Source organism: Perna viridis, chromosome 13 (genome assembly GCF_037379345.1).
Source record: "Perna viridis isolate PV_CMFRI_1.1 ecotype Kerala chromosome 13, ASM3737934v1, whole genome shotgun sequence".
In the NCBI taxonomy this organism is placed as follows: Eukaryota; Metazoa; Mollusca; class Bivalvia; order Mytilida; family Mytilidae; genus Perna; species Perna viridis.
The window spans coordinates 29,822,106-29,842,999 of record NC_142457.1 but is presented as its reverse complement, the minus strand read 5'-3'; the positions used below and the strand labels follow the sequence as shown (position 1 = coordinate 29,842,999).

General features: G+C 34.0%; 1 protein-coding gene across 1 annotated transcript; it reads right to left on the bottom strand.

The window, feature by feature from the left end:
• Positions 1–6,894: 6,894 nt before the first annotated feature.
• On the bottom strand, positions 6,895–20,382 carry LOC148600277 (uncharacterized). The gene is made up of 7 exons (XM_088557756.1): positions 20,332–20,382; positions 13,677–13,709; positions 12,947–13,100; positions 10,057–10,289; positions 9,290–9,568; positions 7,691–7,714; positions 6,895–7,439 (listed from the first exon to the last, which is right to left on the bottom strand). The coding sequence occupies exons 1-7, from the start codon at positions 20,372–20,374 to the stop codon at positions 7,144–7,146; spliced, it is 1,062 nt and encodes a 353-aa protein (XP_088413882.1). The 5' UTR covers positions 20,375–20,382; the 3' UTR covers positions 6,895–7,143.
• Positions 20,383–20,894: the final 512 nt, after the last annotated feature.

Here is a 20,894-nt window from a genome sequence, read left to right as displayed (position 1 = left end):
TTTACAAACGTTTATTAAAACAGCTGAAGTTTGTTTACGTTTTAAATTGGATTTTACCTATTCTATTTTTAGCACTAGACAAACTATATTTGGGTTTTTGTTTATACCGTTTTATAGTATGTATGTACGACACTGTCCATTTAAATTCTGATTTAAGACCAAATTTTGAAAATTTACTTATCACTTCATATTTCATCCGATCTAGAAGTGGTTACAATATTTGTCTCAATCGGTGTTTCCATAACATCTTATACGTGTACTTGCATATGTTACACGATGTCTGCAAAAAATATTTGCTAGCTTATACTGAAGAAACTTATATAATTGAGAAATACTCACAGTATTTTATCCGTTTGTGTCTCGAGCTCCACGTCTTTGTAGGGTTTGCTGTCTCGGTGCGTTTCAAAGAACACATTGATAATTTTTATCTCGTTTTGAGTAAGGAAACACTTGTTCAATCCGAATTCATCACATTTTGTTCCAAAGTTTTCATCTTACAGCTATCTTTCACAAAATACGCAATTGTCACAACTTACATCTTTTATATTTCTCAGGCTAATACCCATTGTCACTTCAGAACAATAATTTTTCCACTTTTTACGGATGTTAATGTTATTTTAGATGAAAAAAGTGAATATCCAGGTAAAATAGCACACGCTCTTGACCACATGTTTTGTGTCTATCATTATAAAGCTTTGACACAGACAAGGTCAATAGGTGCTATCAGGTCACGTACACTTTACCCAATGTTTGTACCCGTTTTAAGTGTGTTTTGTAACTATATCTGTGTCATCGTTTGTGTAAAGTTTTTTGTTTGTGTAAATGTTAATAAATGTTATATTGATATATATGTATTTAATATAAATATTATTATCACTATTTACAATGGGATCTGAAAATGTATTAAATCTAAATACTTTAAATGTAAACGGTTTGAAATGTAGAAATAAACGGAATAGAGTTTTTGAATGGATTAAATCACATAAGTATTCGATTTGCTTTTTACAGGAAACACATTTTGATATTAATATTGAAAAAGAAATGTTGAAATACGACGAATTTTAAGTTTATTGCAATAATGCAACAACAAACAGGTGTGGTGTTGCAATAGTAATTAAAAAATCATTAAATCATAAAATTATTGATACATTTTCAGATGAGGAAGGTAGGATCATTTTGATTAATATTGAAATAGATAATTGTATATTCTCTTTATTATGTTTATATGCGCCTAATTGTAAAACTAGTAGAAATGCATTTTTTAAAAAAGTAAATAGTATGCTTAAGAACATGGGATTGGAATTCCTATATTGGGGGGTGATTTTAACGATAATTTCAAAAGTATTGATAGGAAAAGTACTAGAGTAGGGACACAAAATAACCAACCAGTTAACAGTCTTAAAGTTTTAATAAAAGAAAATAAGTTAACTGATATCTGGAGACTTTTAAATGAAAATAAACAACAATTTACTTGACAGAGAAAGGATAAGTCTCAAGCGAGTCGCATAGATATGATATTGATCGGAAAAGATTTTATCCCGTATGTAGAATGTTGTAAAATTAAGCCAGCTGTCATTAATTATACAGATCATCAGAGCATATTTTTAAAGTTTAAGACCGGTATCTCAGAAAAAGGGAGGGGTTATTGGAAGATAAATAAATCGGTTTTAAATGATGATGTTTATGTAAATACGATTAATCTATTAATTGATAAGTGTTTTAAAGATAAACAAAATACTAATGACATACAATTGGCATGGGATGTTTTCAAAATTGAGGTAAGGGAGATAACTGTTGAATATTGCAGAAATAAAACAAAAACAACTAGGGAAAATATGAAACTTCTTGAGAAAAAATTGGAACATAAGTTGAAGGTAAGGGATGAACAAGACGTAGATTCAGATATTACAGATAAGGAAATTAATAATCTTGAAATTGGAATTGGTAAAATTTACGATGAAAAGGCAAAAGGGGCACAAATCAGATCTAGGGAAAAATGGATTGAACTTGGTGAAAAAAATAATTCGTATTTTTTTGGTTTAGAAAAACAGAGACAAGTTAAGAAATCAATTAACAAATTAACGTCCGGGGATGGAAACATTCTAACAGATCAGGGGGAGTTGCTAACAAATATTAAAAATTATTATGAAAATTTATATTCATCTTCTTATCCAGACAAAATACTTAGTGACCAGTAACATATTTAATACTAATCTTGATCCTAAAATAGGCAATTTGACAAATCTAATTGTGACGGAGAAATAACATTAGACGAATGTACTAACGCTATTTTTAAAATGAAGCTTAATAGGTCACCTGGTTTAGACGGACTAACTGTCGAATTTTACAGAAAATTTTGGGGGAAATTGAAAAATATTATAGTTTCGGTTTTAAATACTGGCTATAGAAACCAAAACCTCACATATTCACAACGTACAAGTGTATTAACACTTTTATTTAAAAAGGGAGATCCTTTGTCTTTGGATAATTATTGCCCAATTTCGCTCTTAAACGTGGATTTGAAACTTCTGTCATATATTCTGGCTCATAGGTTAAAACAAATTTTAACTGATATCATTAATGAAGATCAGACTGGTTATGTTAAAAATCGTTTTATTGGTTTCAACCTGCGGCAAATACAAGATATTATCGACTACACAGAGTTATATAAAATAGAAGGGGCACTTGTATTTGTTGATTTTTCAAAAGCGTTTGATTCCCTAGAATGGAACTTTATGTTAACTGTTCTTAAACATATTGGTTTTAATGATTCATTTATATCGTGGGTTAAAACGTTGTATAATGGTATTCAAACTTGTGTCACTAATAATGGATGGATTTCTGAAATATTTAAAAAAACACAATGGGAATACGCCAAGGATGTCCTTTATCTGCTCTTTTATTTGTATTATCTGTAGAAACAATGGCATCACGAATACGAAGTAATAATGACATCAAAGGTATCAATATCAAATTAGACCAAAGAAATCATAGTATAAAAATTTCTCAGTTAGCAGACGATACTACTCTGTTATGTAGCTCAAAGCAAGAAGTAGAATTTGCTATGAACGAAATTGAAATTTTTGTGTCTTTTTCTGGGTTAAAATTAAATCGAAACAAGACGGAGGGAATATGGGTAGGGAAGTTAAAATCTTGTAAAGATAAAGTTGCAGGAATTAGTTGGACTATAAATCCAGTAAAAGCTCTGGGGGTATATTTTGGCTATTGTAGGGAAGAATGTGAAAAATTAAATTGGGAAAATAAATAAGATGAATAGACTTTTTGATACATGAAAAAAAGAGAAACCTAACAATTTTAGGAAAAATTTTAATAACAAAAAGACTTGTCTTGCCAATTTTTACATACATAGGGTCCACTTGTATCGTACCAGAAGTGTACATTAAAGAAATAGAAAGTAGATGTTTTAAATTTATATGGGATAATAAACCAGATAAAGTAAAACGAAATACAATTATTGGTAGATATGAAGTAGGGGGATTGCGAATGGTAGACATAAGGACTTATTTTTGTTCATTGAAAGCCGCGTGGGTGCAAAGATTAGCTATCGGAGAAATTGTAAATTGGAAGGTTATTCCTCATAAATATTTTAATGGTATTGGTACAAATTGGTTAATTTTTATGACGAATAATGATAATAGTATAAAACATAAATATTTTAAAGATATACCTGGTTTTTACGAAGAAGTATTAAAAAGTTGGAATGTATCAGGTGGGGGCAATCAAGAAAAACCTACTACATTCACAGAAATAAGAAAACAAATATTATGGAATAATAAATATATTAAATTTGACAATAAACCTGTATTTTTTTTTTATAATTGGATTAAAAGTAATATAATTTATATAAATGACATAATAGATGCAAATGGATGCATATCTCAAGAAATCATTTTAAGTAAATTGAAAAACAAATCGAACTGGATAGCAGAAATTCAAACTTTGAAAAAAGCCATACCTTTCGAATGGAAACAATCTTTATCATCAGAAAATTCTGTAAAGAGTGTGGTTCATTTTAAAAAGATTTCAAATTTGTTGGAAAAATATAGATATAAATGTAAAAAAATATTTCGAACAAGATATTGTATGAATCATTTATAGTTAAAAATTTGAATCCTCTATTGGAGAGTAAGCAATTGGTTAAGAATTTTTGATATAAAAGACGTGTTTTTTATGCCAAACATTTATAATTTTATTTTTGGTTATTTACAAGAAAACAAATTGAAGATGTTTCGATGGAAACTTCTACAATTCATAATTCCTAACAGAAAACTATTATGTAAGTGGAAAATAACTCAAAATATTCAGTGCAATTTCTGTAATGAAGACGAAGATTATCTTCACTACTTTATATCCTGTTCGTGCTTAGATAATTTTTGGACAAAAATACAAGAAATTCTTCGTGTATGTAATATGAATTTTGAGATAACTTTAAAACATCTTGTTTTGGGATATAAAATATTTGAAGAAACATATTTTTGGTTAAATCTCTTATTAACTATAATAGGTTTTTCTATTTATAAAGCATACTATGTATCTGAACATAGAACCAAACATGTTAATACTTTTGATATCTTTGTTAAAGAATTGAAGACTACAATTAACTCAGTTAATAGTAATTCAAAATTAATATTCATCAAAAATTATGTATCAAACAACTATCAGAAGTGATATTGTATGTTAAGTTGAATGTATTTATGTATTAGTAAATTTATGTTTGAAATATTTTATTTTGACACTTTTTACTACCCTGGGTAACTAGTGATTATGAACAGGGAGCGTCAGAAGGTGCTTGGACTTCTGACGTAAACTGTAACAAGCTTTATTGATAATAAAGAATATTATTTGTTGTTAAAAAAAAGAAAATTTATTTGAAAAAGCAAACATCTTCAACTGCCAATTCGAAAAAGCATTCCCAACTGAAACTACTGATAAACCACTACCATATAAAGGCAAATCAACTCATCCACTAATGGAAAAATCAACATCACAAAATAAGGTGCAATTAAACCCTACAACAAATAAATCCACACAAAGCCACTGATCGGATCTGATATGTGGACAGGGACTAAAAGAACTGTGTGGCAATATGCATCATTACATGCAAAAAAAAAAAACAAAAAAAAACAAAAAAAAACACTGACACCGGTAGAATACCAATAGATTGTAGTAACTTGCAAATGTTCGCCCAGTCTTCAAAAGAGGAGAAAAACACAACGTAATAAACTATAGACCAATATCACTCGAATGCATTCTCTGCAAAATCAAGGGGCATATCATTGCAAGTAGCGTAATGGAACAGCTTGAGTGTAACAACATCTTACACGGCCTTTTGCATGAATTTCACCATTCAAGATCCTGCAAAACCCAGTTAGTTTCATTTATTCAAGTATTTGCTCAAAATAACAATAGCAACATTCAGACGGATGTAATTGTGGTGGACTTTGCCAAAGGCTTTGACAAGGTCCCGTACAAAAGACTCCTTTATAACCTCAGTCACTATGGCATAGATTATTACATCTTAAAGTGGATTGACGATTTCCTTTCACTAAGAACACAGACAGTCTTTGTTGAAGATGAGACTTCAGAAACAATTCATGCCACATCCGGTGTATTACATGGAAAGTAGTGGGTCCTATACTGTTCCTTGTATGCATCAATGACTTTAATGACTACATCAAACATATTATCTAACGGCTTTTTGCAGATGACAGCATCATATCTAAAACTATCAAAAATACACAGATGCTGAACAGCTCCAAGAAGATCTATCAGCTGCAGTTGAATGGGAGGAGGACTGGCTCATGTCCTTCCATCCTGACAAGTGATCAGTTCTCCATGCAACAACGAAGAAAAATCCAATACAGCATAACTACATGTACACAACATGTACTACAAGAAGTAATCGCTACACAATATCTTGGACAACATCAAATGGAACAAACACATAGACTACATAACACCAGCAGCCTCAACACAACTAAACTTTCAAACGTAACCTAAAAGTTGACTCATAGGCCAAAACTAGAATACGGCAGCAACAACAAATCACAAACACAACAGTTTGAAATAGTATGGTAACAACGTAGAGCAGCATGCTATAGCTGCAACAAATACCACAACACTAGCTCCGTAATTGACATGCTGGAACAACTAAATTAGCTAGCTTAACAATTACGACGAACAAGAATACGTCTCATCTTCTTTTACAAAGTAATTCATCACTCCATTAGTCTCTTCCAACAGTAAAATAAAACATTGTACATTGTTTAACCCTATTTGACTCTTTAGTTCCCAAATGCAGAATGAGAGTTGTCTGTACGGAATTATAATTATGTTGTGGGAACGAGATATTTATCTTGTGGGAACCACATATTATCTTGTGGGAACCACATATTATCTTGAGGGAACGATATATGTATCTTGTGGGAACGAAGTAGTATCTTGAGGGGACAACATATTTTCGTGAGGGAACGAGAAACTTATCTTGTTCGAACTACATACTTTCTTGAGGGAACAACATAACATTTTTTTTTCATGGCCGCATTCTGCCACCGTACATGCGCGATTTGTACAGTTTTATGAAATGCTGTTGGTCAATTGAGGCTATAACAAAACGGATTGGACCGCAACGTCATTCCTCCCAAAAAATGTTACAAGTTAATCATCAGCGGAATTAACGTGTCTATTGATGACGACGAACATCGGCAAAACAATTTATATGACTGCATTTTTTGCAGTCATATACAATGTTTAAAGCAATTAAACAATAAAACTTGACAAAAAGGTTAAACAAAACTGAAATTAACGACACACACTAACTTTTATACGTGTAGTCTCGCAATGAATTGTAATTATACTTATGAAGTTCTGATACAGTGTATATTTGGGATATTAATTGTACATGCGAGTTTAAGTTATTACAAATATACATCTTTCACAACACTTTCAGTCATAAAAAGTATTCCTAGTAAAAATAATAGAAAACATTATACATGGTCTGCGTGTTAGGCTGAATAATCGAACGTTTTCATATAGACAATGTATGCATCCTTTGATGATTGAATATTTTAAGAAAACATCATTTGATGTGATACAATTTGCCTTGATATAGTTCAAATTTAATCACCCCATCTTTACAAAATGGAACAAGGAATGAACGTCTGCTGCTATAATGGGGGCTACAATTAGCCCAAGGATCAAACCGCCAAGCCAACCAATGGCCTGCGAAGACGCGCGTGCGTCCTCGGCAGAAATCAGCTTCCTTTTAGCAGTCGATAATTCTGTTTTGTCTATTTTTAGTTCCCTTTTAACTTCATCTTGAACTTTCTTCACTTGGTCTGGTGTCATTACAGTTGAGTTTTTGGTTGTACACACTTGTACGCAATCGCAGTTAGGTTGGGAAGTAGTGAACTCATCTACTAAAACGAAAAATCAAGGTAGAGTCAAAAAGAAGTCCCAAAAACTAATAAATTAAGATTGTCAATTAATCAATCAATCAATCAATCAAAATAAAGATAGCCAAACCTGCTATGATAATTCCAGTAAGTTATAAATAAATATTTCTTAGTACAATTTTTATGTTATTGTGTATGCATTTGAACTTGAAATATTCAAGAGTAAAATAATACTTCTTTAAGCAGAAAAAAAACAAGCATTGCATTTTACTCACCCAAACTTTGTTTGACAACACTACCTATTAAAAAGATACCAATTAATGTATATATGATATATATGTACAACTACCAGCACACAATGGGCTTACCTACACAGCCCGCCTATTTTCAGGTGTTTGATTATGCCTGGTAGCATGACCAGGCCTGTGACCAAGGTTATTTACTATATCCTTATTTGAGATACAAACATCGTATAAACCCTGCGTTATCCAAATTCTATCCGATTTTGTTTTAATTCTCTCGTTTTTTTTACGATTGGGCGTTCCGTAGAAATACAATACTGGACCAAACAATTTGTCCGGCATATTTGGCTATACTGAATTTGTGTAATTTCCTCAAAGTTGCAAAACGACATAAAAATAAATCTGATATTGCCTGAAAATCGTAATATATGTACATGTTCAAAGCACATGGGGTTTAATGTAAAAATACTCGCTAACAATTTACATTACATTTACATTATAGAAATTCGAAAATCCTGTTTCTGCTTTGTATGTGAAAAAGTTACATACCAGAAAAATAGCTTCCTCCTTTCTTTAATAAAAATGTGAAAAAAAGTCCTATTAAATAAGCACATATTAGATTAATACAGTACTCACACGTACAACAAAAATAAATTCTGGGTTAATACAGAACTCAAGCGTATAAACTTAACATATGTTTAGTAAATACACTGAGTACTCAGTTATGAAACAAACACGTTTGATTATTACAGTACTCACATGCATAAAACAAACGCATGGTGGGTCAATACAGTATTCACGCGTATAAAACAAACACAAATATTGGGTAAATATTGTACAATACTCACACGTATAAAACAAACATATGATGGGTTAATACATACCATACGTATAAAACACACACACGTTGGGTTGATACAGTACTCACACATATAAAACAGGCACATTTTGGATTAATACAGTACTCAGGTGCACGCGTTTAAAAGAAACATAAGTTGGGTTAATACAGTACTCACACGTACTCAACAAACACGTGTTGGGTCAATAGTGTACAATACTCGGACTTAAAAACAAACACATGTTGGGTTAATGTAGTACTCACACGTAAAAAAACGGTCGTCCAGGGTTCTGTCCTGACCAGAGAATGACTCGACGCCAATAAAAACTTTAAAATACAAAAAAAAAAAAAAAACAAGTTGAAATTAAATATATTTTTAGAAGCTGGTCAGCGCCAAAGGTGTGTGTGTGTGGGAGGGGGGAGGCGTCGATCGGGAGATTTTGAAAAGTGGTTGCAGAAAAGTAGGATTCCTATGCTATTACAGGTATGTGCTCATATTTGCCCAAAGTTTGCACGAAAGTTGAAAAATCCAAAAGGGGTTTAAACTGTCTGACTCATCCCTCTTCTGGATCCATCAGCTAGGCATTAATGATATAGAATTAAATTAAAAAGTACAAATTAAGATTTCTCCAGGTTTCTATATCATTGCCATCGTCCCCTCCATGCAATATATTGTACCTCACATAATGTGATTTTTTGCTCGAGGTTTATCTCATAACTTCTTTCATTTTTCATATTGGTTGCCAAATACATATTATACTGTATACAAATTAAATCCTACATTCAAGATTTACCTCTTTGCCAAGACTTCCAGGCGAATTCCGTAAACACCGATGAATTGTTTGTTAGCACAAACTCTTGCTTAAATCCAATATCTTCATGACTTCTACTTTTATAATTATGGCAATAGTTGATTTCAATGTCAAAAATGGAGGCAACACACTGCATGTCATATCTGCATTTTCTATGGCATATGTTTGCTGTTGTTGCGTCCTGCTGAAAAACTGCATTTACCCCGTACACTGTTTCCAATGATACATTTTGTCGTCTTTGTTCGGGAAAATTACCATTTTCTATGAGAAATAATTAAGTTCAAGTTTGACTTGATCATACTGTTTAATGCTGAATAAATTTATCAATACCTATTATTTATGATTCTTCAAGAGTTCAAGTACGATGTTTAGCAACTCAGAACAAAAACAACAACAAAACTGCAAAGATATGCATTCAAAAAAGTAGACAAAATGGATCAAATTCGAAACACACTTGTAAGTTCATTTAAATGATCGCATTTTTCCATTGATGGTGAGAACACAACGTAAATGATGACTCTCAATGGCCATAACAAACTGACGGATCTTGACCGTAAACCTTTGACAAATAATTTTTATATCTTTCTGAGAAGTACGTACATGTATGTACCAAAGGGTCCCTTTTATGCGTTCAGCAAATCCATTATATCAACGAACGTCTAAAATGATTTATGTAAAACGGACAGACGGACAGCATACTTTTATCTCTAATTTTCAAACATCGTGCAGAATAATACTCTTACATGTACCTAGGCTGTATGTAATATATGGATGCAGGTTCATACAATCGTCGTACGAAAACTCCATGGGTACTTTTTGTGCTACATTAGTTATATTCAAAGCTACACATCCTCTACTGCCGGAGGTTGGATGAAGTTTCAGATTGTTCACGGTAACTGGTTCACAACGGTCCGAATAGTAGAGTAACTCATCGTGATCAGGTTTGATAGCTCCTATCCAAACTAGTGGGTCATTGATGAAGCTGAAAAAAAAATAAATCTAAAATTCTAATGTGCAATTCACAAAAGTACAATGTAACGTATTAAGTGGCAGTCATTCTAAAAACAGACAGAAGGTGATTCGTGCATGTCAAAAACCCACAGAATTCAGTTTTATATCTTGTTCAGAGACAGTTACTGATCACGTAACCAGACTTAGTATTTCATTTGGTTATTGCGCTTTTGACAAAAAAAAAAAACATTATATAGATTGTATATGGAATTTGCACATTGCGAGAGTTACCGTTCTTTATTTGGCTACATTTGGTCGATTTTAGTGGGATATGAATGTATGATTTTCAAAAAGTCCAGATTTGAATGCAGAAATTATTATTGTTATGTGAATATATATCATATGTAAACTGAAAAGGTATCGTTTATTTGGTGGGTTTTTCTTCATCATGAAACACTTTACCATTGGCAGTGTCTGAAATTTAAATAGCAGAGCACAAGTTGTTTATAGAAGCAGAATGTTGCTTATTTTCCATTTAAAAAAGCTCACTCTGTTCCCTTTCTTGAAAGACTACATATAGCAAAATATATTGATTTCTCACGTCTGGTTATTTTTCATGGAAACGACACTAATATTTTTCATAAAACTCGACTGATCACTAAATATTGATTAATATCGAATGTTATCTAACTTAAATTATGATTAATTATTCGCTTAATCTGTTAATATGGGTCTTATGAATTTTATATAGACAACTTTAGATCATTCAAAGTGGTACACGCCACGAGACTTTAAGTTTACCTTTTAAGCTTAGCGTTTATTGTTTGTACATATCTTGGGTTCGATAGTTCTACGCACGATTGAAGTGTTCGTTTACATACAGAAAAGTAGATTTCGTGAAAACGAAGAACTATGTTGTTATATATAAAACAAATTAAGAGAGATGTGATGCAAAATTCATCAGTTTTCAATTTTTATTAAATATTTTCTTAATAATATGCAAGATTTTATCACAAATATTCAATTTGTTTTCTTCAATATGCAAGACTTTCTCGTTAATGTGCAAGATTTTTTCTTTAATATGGAAGATATTTTATCATGATGCCAAATTTCTTATTGATATGCAAGAATCTTTTAATAATATGTAAGATTTTATCATTATAATAGAAGATTTTTTTTAAATTAGCATGCAAGAATGTTTTATTATTACAAAATAATTCTATGTTAATTGTATTTCTTCTGCCTTGATTAAACTGCAATATTTTTATTTATATTCCATCTTTTTTGCTCATTGATGCCATGGAAGGCGCTCCGATGTAACGCATATATCCATAAGCTGATAGCGGCATCACTACAATTAGCGACAAGAGGCGACAAGAAGCGTCAGATACGAATGGAAAAAAAAGACCGACACTGACGCTTCAGGTACAGCACTGGATGACACTTTATAGCTTGAACTCCTTTATTGTTCGGGTCACGTAGAGTCACCGTGATGTGCATAATAACCGTAATACACCGACACTGTTCTGGTGTATTCGGAGATGATTATTTACTGTGAAGTTAAAAAAGACTGTCGATCTTAAATTACCCACCAGTCCAGCAGATGTCGTATTTTACCAGATATTAATGAACATTTATGTGCTTTTTATTGATATAGACCAATAAAAGCAATATGGTTTTAGAAAGTACTTAGAAATACAAACAATTTGATACATGTTAAAGCTACATGTATGTATCAATGAAATATGAAAATATTGAACATAGTTTTTCACTTCCTCTTCTTGCACAATACAATTACATGTATATTATAAAAAAAATGCTCCTTCTTTAATGTCTACAGTGCATTTCCTTGAATACTGTCAATTGAATAGGGATACGAAAGTAATCAAGGGAACCGAGGTTATAGCGGTAATCAAAAGAATGTAATCCAGGGACAAAGACCAGACATGGAAAATCGACATACACAACAAAGAACATAAAGTAACTAAGATCATACATACAAAGTAACAAGGCAAATGAGCAACTCGAACTTAGAGTTAAAGAAAGACAATTACACACTTATAACTTATGATTTAAAAGCTATCCTTACGTGTGTATATTCATAAAGAAAATAAATAAAAACCCAACTCGATGAAACATCTCTTCCTGATTGTGTTCTTGTTTTTTGATAGGTTAACACATTATAGAAAATACAGAAATATCTTTAGAGGTACGGAATTTTTGAAATAATACAGAATATTAAAAAACTATCATGGATTGACTTGAAACCAAGTTTTTTTCTTTCTAATTAAAGTGGGAACGTTCGTATATGGTGTGTTTGAACGCACGCTAGGAATGAACGTTCGTTTATCGTGTTTTTGTGTGTTTGAGTGATTTCTTTCTCTGCTCAGTCGTGTGGCCTCAACGTTCCCGTCAACGTATAATTAGGTAGTATTTGTTTGAAATCTATTCTACGAGTTCAAATATCAGTACTTACCCTGTCATTTTGTCTTCTTCCTACATATCCCGGACGGAACCAGGAGACTGGGGTCTTGGGGTCGGAAAAACTTCTTCCCCGTTTACTGAACAAATTGTTAACACCTTCGTGCAAAATTTTGGGAACAACGAGCAAATAATAGATTGGAACCATTTTCTTTAAGTCCTCTAGTCCCACCTTCAAAATGTCTGGATCCGCCCCTTTCTACCTACCTACTGCTTGAAATATTGATTGCAACATGTTTTAATGCATTTTTTCTGTCGATAGTATATTTTCCGAATCCAGATGATGTATGTGCAGCAGCATAATACGTGACCGGATCCGGAATAATGACGTATGTACCGTATTCATTCCACCCCTTTCCTGCTGAAAAGATAAATGGTGTGATGTTTGCCTAACCATGCCCTGGGTTGTTTGCTTTTTACATAATGTATTCGGGATATGAATAGTACTTTTATTGAGGCACGACTGTGTTTCAGTGATAATGGCCTAACTACATGTAAGTAGTGCAGATAACCATACTAAGATATCAACGATATGATTGTATCTGTTATTGAGTACAGTCACGAGTGGCACACAATGGCTCAGAATCAGATTAATGTGTCTGAGTGTGGCGACATTCATTTTTTTTTCTCGGCAGTTGATTCTGTGAGCTGCAGGTACATTGTATATTCAAAATACGACTCAACGTTTCTATCTACTATATGTACGAAGTATGTTCGGTTGATCAAATGTTTTCAATATGCATGAAACATGGATTTACCAATGGATTATAAACTAGGCTAAGCTTCGATAAATTAATCGCGACATTTTCTTACCATGCTTACGACATCATGTTGTTGAATGAATTAGCAATTTTTATTTTTTTGAATTATTGTTTTATAATGATTAAATCTATACATTTGTACAGCTTTTTCCGTCTAGTGCTACATTAATCATTACCATAAATCGTTTCATTCATTCCAAAGCATGTCCCTGTTGAAAAGAAAGCAATAAGTCATTCTCGACTATTTTCTAAACAATGTGAAATGTTTGTAACTATTTGTACATTATAAAGGACGTGATATTGATCTGAGAAATAAACGATTTGTAATGAGACACGTGCTTTTAAATAAACTTTGGAGTTTTGGATTGGTTTCCATTGAGATTTGCTCCCAGGTTAAACAAATGTAAGAAAAATGGATATGGTGAATATCACTAGGATTAATAATTTTAACCGTTAAATACACTTTACAGTTGCATTTCATGTTCATAATGCACAAAATAAACCTAATAGCAAAGAAGTATATCAAGTTCAAAATCAATGGTGACAATAGATAACTACTTTTACCGTAATATTTGAAAATTATCGTCAATGTGGGTTATTTTGTACTAAATAATTTATTGTTGAGTATTGGTTCATCTAGGATTGATGCATACAACAGAAGGACCGGTTTGATATTGAACATGATTGGACTGTTCAAGTGCCTTCACTCAACAAACATAAAATGTGATCTGCTCGACTGGCACACCACATTTTTCATAGTTGCGAAGTTGCTAGCAGACAAGTCGTCCGAGGTTGCCTAGGACCAAGGACGCCACCCAATTATCAATTAGGTACATTTTTTTGTAGTTCTCCTTTTTACATATTACACCTGCCTCATTTTAACATCATATATGTAGATGTTTAATATTAAATACATTTTATGATGAAATATATGACAAAAAAATCCAGTGTAATTGAATACGCAGTTTCTAATACCATTATAGACGTAAATTTTTACCCACACATATACATTACTCAAGGCCCCCTTTTTTCTCAACGGACCTTGGTTCTAGCAACCGACTTTGGCGTAAGTTTTAAGCGTAGCCTCATTTAAGAAGTTTCTCAACAACAGAGGAAGATATGGTAATTCCATATGTTTACGGAATTGATAGTCTTTTAGGCCTAACCTCTCATCCCAGTCCTAAGATGAACTAATGGATATTGGTTCTAGCCAACGACTTCCAATTTGGTTCGGAAATGACTGGAGCTCTTTTTTGTTGATTGTGTAATTGTCTTATATAATCGAATTCATAATATAAAGACTTGTGAAATAACCAAAAAAAAAAAAAAAAACAGGCACCCATCTAGAATCCCCCTGTTCAAAGTTTCTAAACCTTCCCTGATACAGTAGTACGACTGGCGACAAAACAATTCAGAAAAAATCTACTTATGTTCATTCCTATATGTCGTTTTTATTACATAAGTAACTTAATTCAAATTTTGAAAGCATCATTATTGACCGCTAACTTCCATGTGGGCTGGTATTGACGGCTAGATTAACTCTATAATATCTAATTCGGAAGTGAATTTAAAGCGCCTGAAGTTCATTTACCAGTAACTGTCTTCCTCTAGGTATAAATGACGAATAATCTGTTTTTACAAACCTACGTGTATCCCTGTGAGTTTCAAGCTGTTGTTTAGACCGTTATACATGTACATTCCATAGGGGAATCCAGAATTTCAGGTTAGAGTGGGCGTGAATAGAAATAAATGCCAATCATCAAGCGAGGGAAGACAATTTTTGGGTACGTAGAATTAGTGAAAATCGCGGTTTTATGAAACTAGAGGCTCTAAAGAGCCTGAATCGGTCACCTGTGGAAATTTGAAATCATTATCATTTGATAATTAAAACAAAAAGTTAAGACAGTTCTTACACTTACACCATTCCTGTCATCAAATGAACCACATGAGCCACGTAAAGGCAGAGATATCGGCCAATGTATAGTCCCCATAGGGTTTCAAAAGTAACTTCAGAGTTTTTCGCAGTCACACACTGAGCTGCCTGAACATTACACAAATTGTTTGTAGAATGCATTGAAGTCTGCAAGTTATTATACATTGGTTTAGAGGAGTTGATCTTTGAAAATTGGCAAATCAGAAGCTAAAATAGCCTCTGGCAGCCGTATTGTTTAATCACGCGGAACGTAGTTTTTATCACATGTTCAAGTTTTCCCCTTCATTAATATGGCCATGTTCTTTAATATACATGTATTCCTCCACTAACTAGAGAACTGTGTAACATTACGCATATTTCATCTGTAAGACACACAAATATATTTGATCGGTACTGAGACTCAGAAAGTCAGCACCTGGGGCTGATATCCTTCAGTAGGTTACTGCTAGTGGTATGAAGTTTGAAGCACACCTCCTTGTTATGTTATCAAGGTGGTCTTTCCCTCTAGCTGTTCGATGGGGATTCTCACTGTCTAGTATTACCGCTTTTTCAATGTCCTTTTATGGTAGTTGGTCAGCTCGTCGTTATATCTCATCGCCTGTATAAATGTAGCACGTGCTTCGTGGAGTGCTGAACATTCAAAGAGGAAGTGACACCTGATGCAAGTTAGGTCAACTTCATACTGTTTAAAGCGGTTTTTCATTGACTGCAAGACGTAGCTGCCAGTCAGGAGTCGGCATTTGACACTGGGCTTTGTAACTGCCATTTTTTTCACATCCAGCTTTCTACACTCTCCCGACTTTCAACCTGTCGATGTTAACATACTTCCGCTTGGATTTGGTTTGAGCGATGGACTTTAGCGTGTAATCACAGTGATCATTTACGGCGTCATACACTAATGCTCTTCCAGGTATGTTTTTTCGGGCGGCATCTCCAGTACAAAAATGTAGATCAAGTGAGTTCGGCAGGCTGTATTTCTCCAGTAACGATGAGATATGTATTAACCAGCTATGGTATGACTTCTTTGTAGTTGCTAATTGGCGCTAGCTAGTTAAGCACAGGGCACTGGTCCTAACAGACTGACCAAACATGGTAAGAGCGCGCTTATGGATCTCTGCTTCTAAAGGAATATCGTCAAGTAGCAAGTATGAAACCGCATCCGATGCTCTATCTGGAAGGTGTTAGATTTATTTCAGTAACCTCTTGTGGAAGGCAGTGAGGAGAGCAATGCCCATTGTTGTGGATCGAATTACATCCAGGCCACAGACAAGACGAGAGATCACACAGATTCTAAGCAGGTGTTAGCATGCTCCAGGATTCATTCGATTGGCTCCGTGTAGACCTGATCCAATCATTGCATATAACGCTTCTCTTGATGTGCTGATTCTTTCTAGGGCAACAGTTCCTGTGCTATATTTTGAATGGTTGTCCCAGGGAATTCCTAGATGAGTACTTCATGGTATGGTATTGATATTCCATTGAGTGTGTGATCTACTCCAATTCCTTCGTCCTTTATTTGTAAAATCTGGGATTTGATCTCACTGACCGTCTATTGGTCTGTGTAGTATCCCTGTACATTCAGTAGGGTCTGAAGCTCATCTTTGTCGAATGAAACCGTCAGTATATGGAACCGTCGTGGCATCCAGGTTGGTGCGGTTCATACATTTTTAACGGTGGTGTTGATGATTATCTTGTAACAGGGGGGACAGGACATCTCTTTGGAGTACTTGCTTTTCTTCGAATGTTGAGGATAGTGCATTGTTCTATCTGATTCGTGAGTTCGGGTCTCAATATAGATCTCTGATTATCGTCCACTCGTCACCTTCCATTCCACTCAGGTAGACTTTTCGTGACATGGAATGGTGCCAGACTTTTTCAAACGTCTTTTGTGTATCAAGGAAATCATGATATATGGAATTATTGTTGTCTTGCCTCTGCAATGATTTCTGTAAGGTTCAACGCTACACTTGATAGGGAGACACCCCTGGTAAATCATATATGTAGTTGCCTTTGGTGTTGGAGGAAAGTGTCTTCGGTTCCTAACAGTAACAATTTCTCCAAGATCTTCGATATTGTACTGGACACTGTAATTTTTCTGTAAGAATTCGGATCGTGCATTGGTTTTCCTATCCCTTTACAAGTTGTTGTTACGATGCCTGTCTTGAGGGAGCGTGAAAGCTGGCTGCATTTAAGTGTGTTGTTGATGAGGTTAGTCAGAACATTTATGGCCAGGTCACCGCCGTACTTAAGATGTTCAGTGGAGATAACTTGCTTCTCTGGGGATTTACCGTTATGTAAAGAGACCTGATTCTGTAAACGGTTCAAATTTTCCCTTTGTTGTATCTATATTTTCTATAATCAGGGCGTCTAGTTCGACTTCTTTGTGATAGTAGGCGTTGTCAACAGGAGTTGCAGTTCCCAAGTCCTTGAAATACTTTGCCCAACCTCTAATTTGTTCATTTCTGTTGATTGTCGACCAGAAGGTGGCGGGTGGTTGGTTGGGCATTACGTCGTTGTTCCGCTGTAAGCTTATAGAAAACTGTTTGATCTTCCTCATGAGCATTCATAAGAATTTCGTATATCTCGGATCGTGATTTTGCTTTAAGCTGTCTCTGTTTCTTTCCCGAGCTCATGTCTAAGTATAGTGAATTTCTCTGAGGATTTCAAATTCCCTGCTTGTTTTCACATCAAGAACTGTACGTATTGTGGTTTATCCTTTGATCCTTCTGGGTCTAGAGTTGGATTTTGGTTGTGTTCATTCATTGTCCTTTTTAATGATGGCCGCAATTAAAGAGCATACCATTGGGTCATATTGCTAGGTGTTGTCGTTCCAGTGCTTTGTAGTTGTTCACTATTTCCGTGTTATTCTTAAGTATGAGGTCAATTTGTGTTATGCATTTGCCACTTTGATAGTAATACGTGAGTATGTCTGTGGGTCTATGGGTCTATGAAGGCTATGCGTCCATTTAAATTCTACCATGATATTATTTCCAGAAGTGGGTTGATCTTTTGCTTAGGATACATTAAGGTCTCAAGCAAAAGTGATGTCGATGTTCCCTGTATTGGCTACTAAGTATCAGATTGTGGTTCACCTCTACATGCATGTTAAGTATACTCCAATAATAATCAGTGGTTTGGATGGAATATTGAGTCTGATGACGACAATACGATGTGACCCGTCAGATTTTTCTTCTTCTTTTTTCTCCTTGTCTGTGTTTATAGCAAATGGCCACTCCTTCCATTCCCCCGGGGCGTTGGCCTTGTATGCTGATATTGGATCGCCGTCATCAACTGGTTTTACAATGCAGGCGAAGGCTGTTAGAAATTCTTGGATTTCCTTTTTTTTCAAAATTGTATAACCAGTGCTCCTGGATGACAATAATATCGTATATGGCTTGTAGTTCATTGATGCATGGCTTGCTGGACCTGGAACCCTTAACGTTATAGGAGACAATGGCTATTGGTATTGCGGAGGTCATGTTGGTATCGTTTGGTTCATCGTGATAGTTCGGTGGTCGAGTAGTGCTGGCCGTTGGTTCATCACTGAAACCCGCAGTTGGTGATTCCGAGTGTGTTGTGTGGTATGTGTTGATAAATGTTGTTCCTGGATGGTGTGAACGAGTTTCTGGGATTTCGGTTACGGTTACTACGTCGAAATTGAACAGACAATAAAAACAATAAAACGTGGGTAGACAAAAAAATCTAGTTTAAACTGGACGGATAAGCCGATTTAAAACCGATTTAAAATTTAGCTGGAGATCTGGACGGAATGTAAAATATGTGTAATTTTTGTTTTCAAAACACAGTTCATGCGGTAAAACACTGGTTAAGATGATATTATGGTGCTGACTTTACAATATCTACAAGATGTGGATGTAAGGTGACACTAAAAGTCTTTAAATCTGTTCAAAATATGTGCTAAAATTTACCATCTTCTCAATTGGATGTTTTCATAACCATCATGTTTTGTCCCCATTGGCTGAGTTGAAGCAGATACATGTATGTAGGCCAAAATGTGTTTCAATGGCAAAGCCATGTAGCTATATGTATTTGAACCACACAACAAGTAAATCATTAAATTTGTATAGGGCATTACGACCGATAAAAATAACTATCAATTTTCAAAACATTGGCATTTGTGGTTTCAGAGGAATTGATCTTTAAAAAATGGGCATTCAGAAGCTTTTAAAATAGCCTCTGGTGGCTATCTTGTTTAATCAAGCGGAAATGGAATTTTATCGCATGTTCAAGTTGACTAGTTATTTTTGCCAGGATTGGCCACGACTAAGTTAAAACAGAGATGTAAACCAAAATGTGTTTCTCCATAGGGTTTCAATGGCACCTATGTCAGAGCTACCCGAGCCACAAAAAAAGTAGACCGATATCAAGTTTCAAAATATTGGCACCTGTGGCTGCGGATTTGACATTTGATATTTAGCATACCATAAAGTAGTATATAGTCAAACAAATTCAATATTTAGCATTTTATGTTCAACAAAAGTGACTTTTATAACACGTCTATGTTTGTTCACATTTGTAAATATCTATTTCCTTCTCAGACTATTTGATAAATTTGTGCAAGTGGTTCATATATATATATTTAGTTTTATGAGTTTTATGCTGAGGAAGGATATCTGCTATCCGAAATATTCAATTTAAAATTTACCATCTTCTGGTGATGTTAAACATATTATGTTTCGCATCGTTTTTAACGATCCATCACCCCGTAAGAGTGATTGTTGACTATTATTTAGACGATTTATTATATATATATATGTGTGTAAACTAGCTTCATAATATTGTTTGAATACATTTTACTTTTAAGATGAATAAAAAAAAATAAATAACTGCTTCATGTAGTTAAAATATAACGTTAAAAAAATTTAAAAAGTACTTACCCATCGAAAAAACGAATAAAACGAATAACATTTGTTCTGTCATCCTGGTCACTTGTCACGTGATTTAAACAAGAAAGAATCAATTTACCAAAACATTCTCTTAAATCACCATACATTTATAGAATCTATTGATTTGTGAATGAAAGTGACAAATACAACTCATTATAACTGCAAGGCAATGTAAATGTGTGGTTTTAAGATATTACAATAATACAGAATTTGTTTCCATTCGAGAAGAACTTTCCAAAACAGTGCACTCAAAAAGTGATCCAGTAATATCACGGAGCCTTCTTCCAGGAAAAGAAGACTCATAATGAATCAATCGAAACTCCTCAGTTTTCTTGTTACACAAAAGAAAAACCTAGAAGGCACTAGGCGGAAGGACCTGTCCGGAATTTGAACGATCCGATTCTTAAATTATAATTAAACTGGCTGATTATTTTTATCAGTACTTTTTTCTTCGCTCGATCCTCGCTTCGCGGAAATATTTGAGTTATTATTCTTTATTTCTAGTGATATCCAACTAAATATTTAAGCGCTACCAACATGACCAGGTACATTTT

What these genes read in the sequence shown, in the direction of transcription:
- LOC148600277 (XM_088557756.1), bottom strand. Translation starts at nt 20,374, where the DNA reads ATGACAGAACAAATGTTATTCGTTTTATTCGTTTTTTCGATGG. An exon ending in AATGAATGAAACGATTTATG is followed by an intron (nt 13,101 to 13,676) that starts GTAATGATTAAT and finishes TTATCTTTTCAG; the next exon opens with CAGGAAAGGGGTGGAATGAA. An exon ending in TGTTGTCAAACAAAGTTTGG is followed by an intron (nt 7,440 to 7,690) that starts GTGAGTAAAATG and finishes TTTTCGTTTTAG; the next exon opens with TAGATGAGTTCACTACTTCC.